This window comes from Cajanus cajan, chromosome 1, assembly GCF_000230855.2.
Source record: "Cajanus cajan strain Asha chromosome 1, NIPB_CcT2T_4, whole genome shotgun sequence".
NCBI classification, from domain to species: Eukaryota; Viridiplantae; Streptophyta; class Magnoliopsida; order Fabales; family Fabaceae; genus Cajanus; species Cajanus cajan.
The window spans coordinates 14449860-14462861 of NC_138517.1; the positions used below are offsets into that span (position 1 = coordinate 14449860).

At 30.3% G+C, this 13002-nt stretch overlaps 1 protein-coding gene and 1 long non-coding RNA gene across 2 annotated transcripts; both read left to right on the forward strand.

Moving 5' to 3' along the window:
- The first annotated feature begins 500 nt into the window (after window positions 1-500).
- On the forward strand, window positions 501-2147 carry LOC114915155 (uncharacterized). The gene is made up of 3 exons (XM_029269428.2): window positions 501-669; window positions 1311-1637; window positions 1721-2147. Exons 1-3 carry the CDS (start codon window positions 594-596, stop codon window positions 1906-1908), a joined length of 591 nt encoding a protein of 196 aa, XP_029125261.2. The 5' UTR covers window positions 501-593; the 3' UTR covers window positions 1909-2147.
- Window positions 2148-4453: 2306 nt separating this feature from the next.
- On the forward strand, window positions 4454-6381 carry LOC145958399 (uncharacterized). The gene is made up of 2 exons (XR_014434160.1): window positions 4454-5478; window positions 6185-6381. It is a non-coding gene; the product is annotated as an uncharacterized LOC145958399 (long non-coding RNA).
- The last annotated feature ends 6621 nt before the right edge of the window (window positions 6382-13002 follow it).

Genomic DNA, 13002 nt, shown 5'->3' on the forward strand with positions numbered 1-13002 from the left:
CAATTTATATAACAATATAATAATTTAAAATTTTTTATTTTAATTAAGTTGATTTCATATTGTATATGTATTTATATTTGTTTTATATTTTTTTATTTTTATATATACATATTTTAAAAATATTCTCTTAAAATTAACGGAGAGAACAAAAAGAAATGTCTTATTTTGATGTAGAAAACATCATTTTAATTATATTATTCTAATATATATTTTCTACAATCATGTTTTCTAATTCATTTTTTCTTCTTCACTTCCTTATCTCTCTTTTAATAATAACAGGACTTATAGAAAAGAATCATGTAACCAAAACTTCTGAAAACATTTCCTACCATGTAAGTTAAATCAAACTTCAATAAACAACTAAACTAGTGTTCTTTGTTTTCCGCTCTATTGATTCGTATCGAAAAGTCCACCTCCTAGCACTTAAGAAAATAATAAATTTTCGTTCCATAAATTAACCTCTATAAATACACTCATTAACTAACCATTAAGCATCACAACAATTACTACAAAGCATAATTAACGAAACTTCAAAACTCCCAAAGGTAGCAACTAGTTTTGGCGAATCCCAACGATTATTTTCTGCTTCAGCCATGGCCTTTAACGTTAGCTTGAGATGTTTGGCAATAGTTTCTCTTGCATTTTTGGCCACCGTGCAAGGAACTCTTGGTAAAGTCTCTATAACCTGTCAACCTCTTAATTCAAAAGTCATTTTCTTAATTGCTTCCTGCATATATATCCTATGCGCATATTCGATTTAATTTGAGCAGTTTCTTTTAATTAAGTTCTTTCAGAAAGCTATAAAAAATGAGTCGTTATTTTTTCAATTTCCTGGATGTGGATCAAGTTTGGTATCAAGATTTTGTTACATCGAGATATATTCAACTTTGATCCATGCGAAGAGAAAATCTACCAATGTAAAAGGATTTTATATCATTATGTTATAGAAGAAAATTGTATCAATGTAAAGACAAAAATTATTAAATCTGTTGAAAAAGACAAAAATTTTTATTGAAAATGTATCTACACATTCTTTCTTAAAAGGGTGTCAATACATTTTTTAAAATATTTATTTTAATATACTTATTTTCATTGATTAAAAATTATAAAATTAAGAGAAAAAATATTAAATAGAACGTGAAACCTATTAAATTATATATATTTTTTTATAACTTTCAATTAATTTCATATAACCTTGTTGTGATTTTTAATCCTCAAAAATTTCTATTTATTAACTAGAGTCCTTCAAGACCCTTTAACTTTTTATATTCTAACTCTGTAAATTAAACGTGGTAATGGTAAATTTTCAGGGGAGATAGAATGCGAGTATTTGAGCCCCGACACGTGCGCATATGCGGTGTCATACGAAGGAAAACGGTGCGTGCTTGAGAAGCGTGTGAAGAGGACAGGGGAAGAAGCATACACGTGCAAGACTTCAGAGATTGAAGCTGAAAAACAAAAGAACCATATTGAGAGTGATGAATGTATGAAGGCTTGTGGTTTGGACAGAAAATCCTTTGGAATCTCATCAGATTCTCTTTTGGAAACTCGTTTCACACAAAATCTGTGTTCCCCTCAATGCTACCAAAGCTGCCCCAACATTGTTGATCTTTACTTCAACCTTGCAGCTGGTGAAGGTAAAACATATATAGCACCCTCCATCATTGATTTATTTATTTTTATGTATATAAAAATGTAACATTGTGTAATTTTGGGACAGGTGCGTTTCTTCCAAAACTATGTGAAGCACAAGGTGCAAATGTTCGTAGACAAATGAGTGAGATGAAAAGTTCTGGTATTGTGGCACCAGGACCCGTGCACTCTCTTCACTTCACTGCAATTCCTCCACAATCTTTTGATGCTGTTGAGTTTGCATCTGAACCTGCACTTACCCCAGGACTCCCCTAATACTGAGAAATATAATGCATGCAACAAATAATTAAAATAGTAAATTTGGTACTTATTGTGTGTTTAGTTTGTAATACCAATATGGTTGGTTACATAGAGGCTTTGGAATGTGTCATGATTAGTACATTCTGTTGTACAAAATTTCAATGCTGCAAGTGGTCTTCCAGACTCTTGCCATTGAAAATCAGTGTAGCTTTCACTGTTTTTGGTTCATTTAATTAAATTTGCTCATTATATAATTTCTGGAAGTGGTCTTTTTAGATGCCCTTATAGATCATAAGTTGCAACTTGCAACACAGTTACGGACACAAGTTACTCATCAATCTCTTAAATCACATATGAAGCACCGACTTCAATATACAAGATTGACATTTCAACACAACTAAAGTCTAAAACATAGAACACATGAACATGTCATACACTCACATGTATGTACTGTATATAACTAAAAGGTGTCACTATCATTAATTAAAAAGAAAATTCCATAATACTATAACTTTGTTACTTTACATTACAAAATTAACTAACAACTTTCTAAGATTTTTAATAAAAAGTTCCAAAAAAAAAAAAATACTTGAAAAAATAGAAAATTTATTTATTATGATTCTAATGTTAATTTTAAAATGATTGATTAAAAAAAACAATTGTTTCTATAACTGTGTCCAGCACTCCAGCTATCCAACTCGTATTGAAGTTAGATAATAAATAAATAAATAAATAACAGAGTAAAAATGTGTCTATCACGTATCCACAGTATGTCAACAATGTATTGGTGTTGAATGAATGTTGGACCGTAAACACCTCTATTGTTAGGAATGTCAATGCTCACTAATTAGTAATTAAGCTCAAATATATTAAGAATTTTTTTTTTTCTTTGCGACAGAATACATCCCTCATTAATTTGCAAGGAATTTAAATTCATCTCATACGAGAGAGGATTGCGTAATCTCTTGCTAATTTGTGACGGAATATGTCTCACTAATTAATTTGTGAGAGCTATTTAAATCTGTAACAAACATTGTACTTTCCTAGTGTAAATCCTAATTTCTTCTCTTCTTTATTTACCTTTATAATGTGTTTAGATGAAGATTTTTACAAATTCAAGAAATTTTAAATTCATGATATTTGAATTACTTTAATTTAAATTTTTATTATTTTAAGATATTTTATTTGGATAAATTAATTCAAATTTTTTAATTTAAAATTGTTAGATTGGATATGATAATTTAATTTCACCATAGTAAAATTAATTTAAAAAATATACGTTAAGATTTTTAATTTAAATTGTATAAAAATAAATATTAGCTAATTTTTAAATATTTAATAATTTAAGAAATAATATTAAATAATATTTAATAATTTTAAAAATATTTTTTGAATGTTCAATAATTAAAAAAAACGAAGAGATAACGATAAGATAAACTATATAAGTGAAATAAGAAAAAAAAATTAAAAAAATTTTAATTTACTTTTTTGAGAATTTGAAATTCTATTATTTTAAGAAATTTTACAAATGCTTAAATTTTAAATTCTTTATAAATTCTCTATCTAAACGAGGTATTTTATCTCAAAAAAATTAAAATTTTTCACACAAATAAATTACTTCATTTAAATTTTTTATCCAAGACTATTTTAACCAAATTCACACATAATATTTGTGAAAATTAAGATAATACTAAATTGGTATGGTGGTAAAAATTGAATAGTTTATATAAGATTTTACATTTCAACATTGTCATATTGAACACCAAAAATAGCTTGATCGGTAGAAATGTTTTTTTATTTATTTTTATTAAACTACCAAAGTAAAAGTTCTAGAGGTGTAACGACCCGCCATGGTCTCCACACTTAGTAGAATCGCACTACTACTAGTGAACTAAGAGAAATATTAAGCTAGATAACTCATAGATACAGGTATAAATAAGAATGAAAATAACTAAGTTTTTGGTTATAAAATAGAACACCATATATGTACAGTCATCCCAAAAATAATATTCCCTAGTGCCGATCAAGCACAGACAAAACTGTTACCCAAAATGGTAACTCTAACACGAGGATCAAATTCCCCATCTCGCAGTGGTCATCTCAACTCCAAGCTAGCCTTGACCTGCTCCCATACAAGGTATGATCATCGCAGTCCATCCACATGGAAACAGAAGGATAAGTTAGAGTTCAAAAATCAATCATACAAGTATAGAACAATAATCTATACTACACAATCATCCAACTATCAATCATATTCATAGAGTCACATCATACACTCCAATACTACTCATGCATAAAATACAATCCACCAATCATGAAGCCAAACACCACACACTTCATCATATTAACAATCATGCATCTCATGACAAATATCAATACATATCAATCATCTAATGCGTCGTCACGCATACACCTAGGAGATCTCCCTAACAACAGAGCAGTATAAGTGACATCCCATCCTACCGAAACCACCCCAACCGTTTTTACGCCCAATGCGCCCGCTGGTCACAGCTAAACAGGATATAATCCTCACTCGGGTTTACTCGGATGATGTCACTTACACAATTGGAAGTCTAGATCCACCGTCAAGTATAACACAGTTGGGTATAGGCTTACCACGACCTTGGCACGCATTACCAAGTCAATTGTGGAGTTCGTACACCGACTCTTCACAAGGATCCACGCACCTTCCCGAGTACCTGCTTAAGGGAATAACCCTCGACCTCATACCCCGCTCCAACACTAGCTAAGGACTTAGAGGAGACTCACCTAACCTAGTGGCATACCTGAGCACCACTCTCCTAAATCTGGTGGCCTACCTGAGCACCACTCTCATATATCAGTGGCCTATCCAAGCACCACTCTCAAGAGACTCTATGTGAGCTCTTCCATTTCGAAAATATTTTTCACTCCTCAAGTCCTAAGCTAGACACATGCCATAAGACATCACATGCAATAATGCATCCTGTAATACCTTATTTTTTTATTATTATTATTATTTATTATTAAAATGGCATTTTCGTGAATTTTATAAAGGTATAGGGGTATTATTGTAATTATTGATGGCATTTTCGCAATTTTCAAAAAGTTTGAAGGGTGTTTTGGTAACTTGGAACGGGCCGTTCCAAAAGCAAAACGGGCCGTTCCAAGCTTTAAAATTTAACTAAAAATCTTGAGTGAGAACGGGCTCAGAACGGCCGTTCCGACAAGGAGAACGGGCCGTTCTGATTGTGAAACGGGCCGTTCTAAAGGGAGAACAGGCCGTTTCAAAAGGAGTACGGGCCGTTCTGCTGGAAATTGGGAACGGGCCGTTCCGTATTTGGAACGGGCCGTTCCAGTTCAAAAATTTGCGTAGCTTTTTCGAGCCCAGAACGGGCGTTCCGCTTTTTGGAACGGCCGTACCGGGTAGAGGAGCCAGAATTGCTATAAATAGGGGCTTGGGGAGTTACGAAAATTCATACCTTGGGAAGAGAAAATCCTTAGAGAAAGAGGAAGAGGAATCCGGTAGAGGTGGTTCTGTCAGAATAAAGAAAAGAGGAGAAAGAGGAGGAGGTTCTGCTCAAATTTCGGTTCAGGATTATCCAAGTAAGGGAAGTTAGTTTTTGAAATTATTAATTGTTTGATGATTAATAATAAATGAATATTTTTGAACTGTGTCAAATTTTGTTGTTGAGTCGAGCTGAATTATATGTTGATTTTTAACAGTATTGTACTATAAGGATGTTGAACTGAGTTATGAGTAGTAAGTTGTGTTGAATACTACTTAGCTGTGTTGTATGCTGATTTGCTGTACTATATAATGCTGAGCTGTATGCTGATTATACCCACTTGAGGTGGTGTTGTTGCTGCTGTTATAGCCGCTATGTCGGTGCTGTTAGCCACTATTGTGGTGCTGTTATAGCCGCTATGTCGGTGCTGTTAGCCACTATTGTGGTGCTGTTGTTGCCGCTAAGTCGGTGTTGTTATAGCCACTAGAGTGGTGCTGTTGTTGCCGCTAAGTCGGTGTTGTTATAGCCACTAGAGTGGTGTTGTTGTTGCCGCTAAGTCGGTGTCGTTATAGCCACTAGAGTGGTGCTGTTGCTGCTACTAAGCAGTGTTGATATAACCGCATTACGGTGCTGATGTTGTTGAGCAATATAAGCTGTGCAGATGTGTTGATAATTATAACGATGAATTTATTTACATTGCTAATCCTTTACTAGTATGTTTTGATTTTTAAAGAATACTAGCTTACCCTTGCATGTTTTCCATGTGGTTGGAACTGCGATGATCATACTATGTATGGGAGCAGAGCAGAAATAGGTGGGCGTCTTGGGATGAGTCTCCGGCGGACTTTGGAGCTAATTTGCTTGTGTGGATATTTTGCTTGTAGCTACTTGGGATAGTAGCATTTGGTTGTAATTTTCCTTGGTACACTTTAACTCTAGTCAGACTGGAATCTTGTATATTTATATATTCTAGATCCTATATTTATATACTTGTTCTATCTGTCTGGTGTTTTAGTGTGCTATACCGTGTGTAGTGACCAGCCGGGTCGTTACACATCCTACATCATACATGATCTACCCACCATCATGATCAACAATCTTACACATATGAACATATACACATGTCATATCATATTTAAACATTCATATATATCATTACCAAGCTTACATATGAATGACACATCACCATACAATATATATCATACATACATGATCTAAAACTTCAACTTTAAACATGCTGAAACATCAAATCAATTATCACAAATAAACATGTTCACGCCTTGCGCAGCCTGAGCGCGCCCGGCCTAATCCCAGTCAGAGAGTTCAAAAACTCTCATCCAAACCAACAACTTCAGCCACATGCAAGCACAACACAATGCATAGGCTCCATACAACTCAAAAATAAATTCAACATCAACATGCACCCATCTGATGCATCAAAATCACCAAAAACCCAATTTTTTTCAAAACCCTGAAAAATGAGCGAATTCTCCGATCCATCCATGGATCCTTGACTTTCATGCATCAATTGAGTTTCTAAACTCACATGCAACCTAAATAACAAACATTCTAGCTTCCCTCACCTGAAGATTGGCTCAAAATAGCCAACAACTAAAAAGAAATAGAATTCCCTTCCGAAGCTCAACCCGGAACTTCAATCCTCCCAAAGCAAGCTTCCTAGTATGAACTTCAAGAAAAGACAGAAGACATTAGTGATCTAGAGGAGAAAAAGAATCATACAGAAAAATTTGGGAAAGAAAGGAGCTCACAGACTCGGAGTCCTTCTCTCTAAAACTTCTCTCTAAAAACTTCACTTTCTCCTCAACCTCACAACCCCTATTTATAGAAGTTCAGGAGTGGCTAGAACGGCCCGATTCGAATTCGGAACGGCCCGTTCTGCATCCCTTCATCATGTGCAAAAATCACATGCAGAACAACCCGTTCTGAAACCAGAACAGCCCGTTCTAGGATTCATCCAGAATGGCCCGTTCTCCATCCAAAATGACCCGTTCTCAACTACAATTTACAGGTCAATTTATTAGTTTGGAACGGCCCGTTCCAGTTTGGAAACGGCCCGTTCTGAGCTACTAAATCACCCAAATTAAACTTTTGGGCCTTCAAAAATAACTTACTACATTACAAGAGCTATCACTACATTGTATTCTAATTGCAAAAACTTGAAAAGATATCCATCATATGTGTAAAAAAATTCAATAATCAACTATAATCATTGTAGATTTTTTTTCACTTTGTTATTTAATGAATATATGAGAGAAAGGGGAAAAAATGATCTTATGTTTAGTAGTCTATCAGAGGGAGCACATAAGTGAAGATAGACCGGTAGTATACTTATGAAAATTGGATTAGATTGTGAGTGAATTTTGTGATCAATTTTGAAAGTGAAATATTAAAATTATTTGACGATAAAATTTTTATTAATAATTTACGGGTAAAAAAGTTAGAATAACAAATTAAGATTTGATAAGCTAAAGATATTAAACTAAGTCTCAAACATAAATCTATCAATGTGTCACTAGAATTACTTTTAGAGAAGGCCTTGGTGACAAAATTCGGAGTTTAGATACATTATTTGTTTGTGAATTTATTTTGGCCTTGATGAAGAAATTTGGGGTGTTTGAGTGTGTATGTGTAACTTGGATGTGCATCTACCACTTTTTTTTTCCAAATGAAACAATACAATTTTGTTTGATTCATAAAATAAATAATAATGATGGTCATAGAGTTTGAATCTAAAGTTATGTGTATATTATTTTAAATTTTTTCATTAAGTCGACTTTAATAGTTAATGAAATAATAAGATCAAGCTCAAGTACTAATTAAAAAAAAATTATGTTTGGAAATAAATTAGATTTTCAAATTTACAAACAATACAATCATTTTTTAAAAAAAAGGTGAAACTACATTAAAAGGATAACTTACGGAAACATGCTTCATTTAACTTATTTTTAAAAAAGTGATAACCTTTTTAATTATCGATTGAGAATATAACTTTCGAAAAAGAAAAGAATATTTCTTTAAAATAAAATTGTACAAACACGAACATAGTACTGGATATGACTTCACACTGCATATAAAACAAATTCAATAAAACGATACATGAATCTTTTGTTGAGAAATTTAGAGACACGAAAGGTGCATAGATTTTTTCTAGTAGTGTCACATAGGGTCCTATTAAACATATTCCACTTTTTATCTTTTTTCAGAATGATGATACCACCACATAATTTTCCTTCTTAAACTCCTTCGAGGCAGATTCCTCCATGAACAGTGGTATTTGTCACAGAGAGTTGGGTAGGTACATACAAAAAGACAATTTGACACTCAATTTCCCAACAGATAAATAAAGCTGGGAATTATTGTATACCTGGATCTAACCAAATTAGGGTTTATACAAAGTTTAAACGTGGGTGAGTCATCACTGAGTAAGTTTTTTTTTTTTTTTTCTCTTGCTAATAATATTGGAGACTTTTCGCATCGAGGCTTTAAAATAATAATATGCGATTCTGATTTCATAATCACAATATGGTTATAATTTTGATCGTAACATTAAGATATTTTGAAGTCTTTGTAATCATAACATGATCAGAAATTCGATACCTCGATTTAGTGTTTAAACACCCTCCACTCACATGTTGTACAAATGATTAATTTAGTAGAAAATTTCGTAATTTTTATTGTATAAAGATTCTTTAAACCAACGATAATTACAATAAGACCAACAAAAAATTAGTTTATTGTCCAATACACAGAAAGATATCATATTAGGACAGAATATATCGATAACATAACCACAATTTCGATTCTAATGATAAGATATGTTGGAGTCTTCGTAATCACAACATGACCACAATTGTGATTTGTAATCACCATATTTGTCCACCATTTTCACAATATAAAAGAGTTGCAATGAAACTAAAACCACAATTATGCGCGTAAACTAAAACATTTGTTTGATGTTCTACAAGTAGGTGAATTCGTACAACATAAACCTTGGGGTGGGGTTGACCCAATTCAATTGGCTACGAGGATGATCTAGACCTAAAACGTTTGGATCTACATTTGGGCCCATTGTACTATTTAGATATTTTTATTAAATATTTATGATAAAAATAAAATAAAATTCTTTTATAAATTAAAATTAATCGATGAAGGAGCTAATTTGTAATATATATATATATATATATATATTCATCTTAATTATTCAAAAGATGATTTTTATTTATATGCACAAAACAAATATGAGAAAAATTATTTTATTTTGATTCTTATATTTTATTATATAAGTACTCATAAAATAATTATCTAAATTGGAATTTTGTCTATACTGCAAATACAAAACGATTCTGTATATTTTTATTATTTAATTATAAGGTTAAACATATAATTTAATTCTTACCTGTATGATGAATTTTCAATTTTGTCCTTATACATACAAATTTATTAAATATCAATCATAGCTTGTTAAATGTATTGACTTGGTTCTTGACACTATTAAATCTATTATAAATTGTTGATTTAATCTTTATACATATAACACACTTTTTATTTGGTCTTTACACAAATATTGTATTTTTAATTTGGTCCTACATATAGATGATCAAATTAATTAAGAATGTATTAATTATGTAGGGACCAAATGAATAATATGTTACATATTTAAGGACTAAATTAAGAATATGTAAAGGACTAAATTAAGAATATGTAAAGGAGATAACAATTTTAGAGACTAGATCAATAATATTTATATGTATAAAAGATATTTAATAAATTTTTATATATAGAGATCAAATTGAAAATATCCAACATGTCTAGAGAGTAGAGGATGTTTAGCCAAATTATAATTTCACTCTTTGTTTTTAAATGTCTATTTGTTTTTTTAATTTTATAACAATATCCTACTCGCATATGTATATGTAGTTATATTTGTTTATTTCATGTGCATGAGTTTTTTTTTTTTTTTTCTTTTCTTTTTGGCGGTGCTAGATCTGTTATAGTTGCTGATTGTGTAATTGTAACCACCTCCATGATTGGTATGAACCTGTCTATACTTAAAGTAAAGCTTTCCTACCTTTGATGAGTGATTAATTGACTCGATATAATTGTTGTAGTGATAGTTGTACTTCATAATAAACAAGAGTTTATCTGCAATATTTCGACACGTAACAAGTTTAATTTTATATATAAAATCATAATTTTTAATAATTATAGTTATTACGTAAAAAATATAAATAAAATACTCTTTAGTGATTTTCTTTTTAATTATTATAGACAATTTCATGTCAATATCACACTTCCAAGTTTTTTTTTTTTTCATATAACATTAGTCTTCTTCTGGCTGATTTAATAACACTTTTATACATGATCTATTTAATTAATGAATTTTCATGCTCAAAAAATATTTGTCCTTTTATCATATAAAACTATTTTTTTATATATATTTTTCAAGCTCGTTGTTTATGACTTTTTATTATGAAGAAAAAAAAAACTCATTCTTACACACAACAGTAAAAGAACACACGAAAAAAAACTATATAAATAAATGCAAAAAAACACTCAAATTTATTTAATATGTAATATATTTTTATGAATATATGTTTATTTCGAATTTATTTAATAAAGTATTAAATAGTTTTCAAATCTTTATAAAAATATTGTAAATTGAACCTATTAAATAATAATTTTTAATTTAATAATTAAATTGTTGGACTTAAAAATAATCATGAGCTATTAAATGAAATTTTTTTATCATGAATTATTTTTAAAATAACTTGTTCTCCATCCCCTCCCACCCACCCACACATTAAGGAAGAGATAAAATGGAGAACTTTGACAACATTAAGGAAATGGAGAGAACTTTGACATCCATGATTTTATAGAGAGATACTTAGATCTAGTGGAAGAAAAAATAACAAATTTAGTATGATGCAAGCAAAGGCAAAGATAAAGGGAGGGTGTGGTGGACGAAGATTAGTGTTTTGTGAAAACTTGAGATTACATTATTGAAAGAGCTCATTGTTTTGGATTGTGGTTTATAACTCGGGCGAATTCATGTTCTGAGCTGATTTGCTCAGTGTGATGGCTTTGGTGATTTGATATGGTGGAATGAGAAACATAGGTTTTGTATTAATGGTGATGAAAATGAGAGGTTTTTAATTTTGTTTATTGTTTTAATTTAACCTAACTATCTTTAGTTTCTATATTTGAATATTTTTTAGTCCCCATAGTTTCTATAATTTTTCTATTTTGATTTTGTTTATTATAAAATTATTTTTGTCATTTTAATCCTTAACACAACATTTGCAATTTCATTTCTTAATGAAACTTCTTTAATAATAGAAACTTTAAAAAAATACAACAAATTCTTCGAAGAATTAAAATGACATAATTGTATAAAATTAAAAATATAAAAATATCTAAATATAAAAATTACAAAATATTTTTACCAAATAAAATACGTATCTCTTAAAATAAGAATGATGACACTGACCAAAAAACAAAATTAACTAAGATCAATTGTGATAATTATAGGAGAATTTTAGTAAACTTTTTTTTTTAATCTTGTCAAATGTATCTCTCAAATAACTCAATCAAAGACTATACTCATTCATAATATTGTAACTAATATTGTAACTGTTATTGATTTGAAGGATTTTCACATGTAAAAGAGATTGAATAGGAGATTTCTCACTAAACAAATCGTACTCACAATATATGAACATAGAGTACCTACTCAATAATCATTAAGTCAACTCATCAAATTAACTAATAGAGGACATAGTAAAATTAAAAAAAAAAAAAAAGGATTAACACAATCATTAATTAAGGTAAAAAAGTTGTTGGAATACAATCAAAGTATCGTATCGTTCAAATAAGAAGATTGACGTACGTTTATATACACATAATTGTCTCCATTAATAAAAAACTTTTTAAGACATAACCAAAAGCAAAATCATGAGACCATAGATCCAAAGTGAACAATATCTTACCAATGTTGAGATATGTGGATATGAATCTTCGGTGTTCAACAATTGATATTAGAGTCGATAGTGTGATCAACTATAGGCGAATATGATAAAATTAGCATATAGATTCTAGTATAAGATTGGATATATTTGTGGATTCGCTTCCATTACCAAAGGAAGGCAAACCATGGTCTATTGTTTTGTGTAGGAGATGATTGTTGGGATACACACGATTGTTTTCATTAGTAAGAGATCTTTTGGGAGATGATTAAAAATAAAATTATGAGAACTTAAACTCAAAGTGAACAATATCTTATTCATATAAAGATATGTTTATGTGAATCCCCTAGTGCTTCACAAAAATAAATAATTGCATGAAAGATATGGATCATTATAATTCTCTCTAAAAATATTTGCACTTTAAAAAGGAGGATCTACAAAACAAAATCATAAAAACTTAAATTTAAAGTGAAAAAATATCTTATCAATATAGAGATATGTTTATGTGAATCCCCTAATACTTAACAAAAATAAATAAATAAAAATTGCATGAAAGATATGGATCAATATCATAATTCTCTCTAAAAATATTTACACTTTAACAAGGAAGATCAAAATTGTTTAAGTAAAGATGAAAT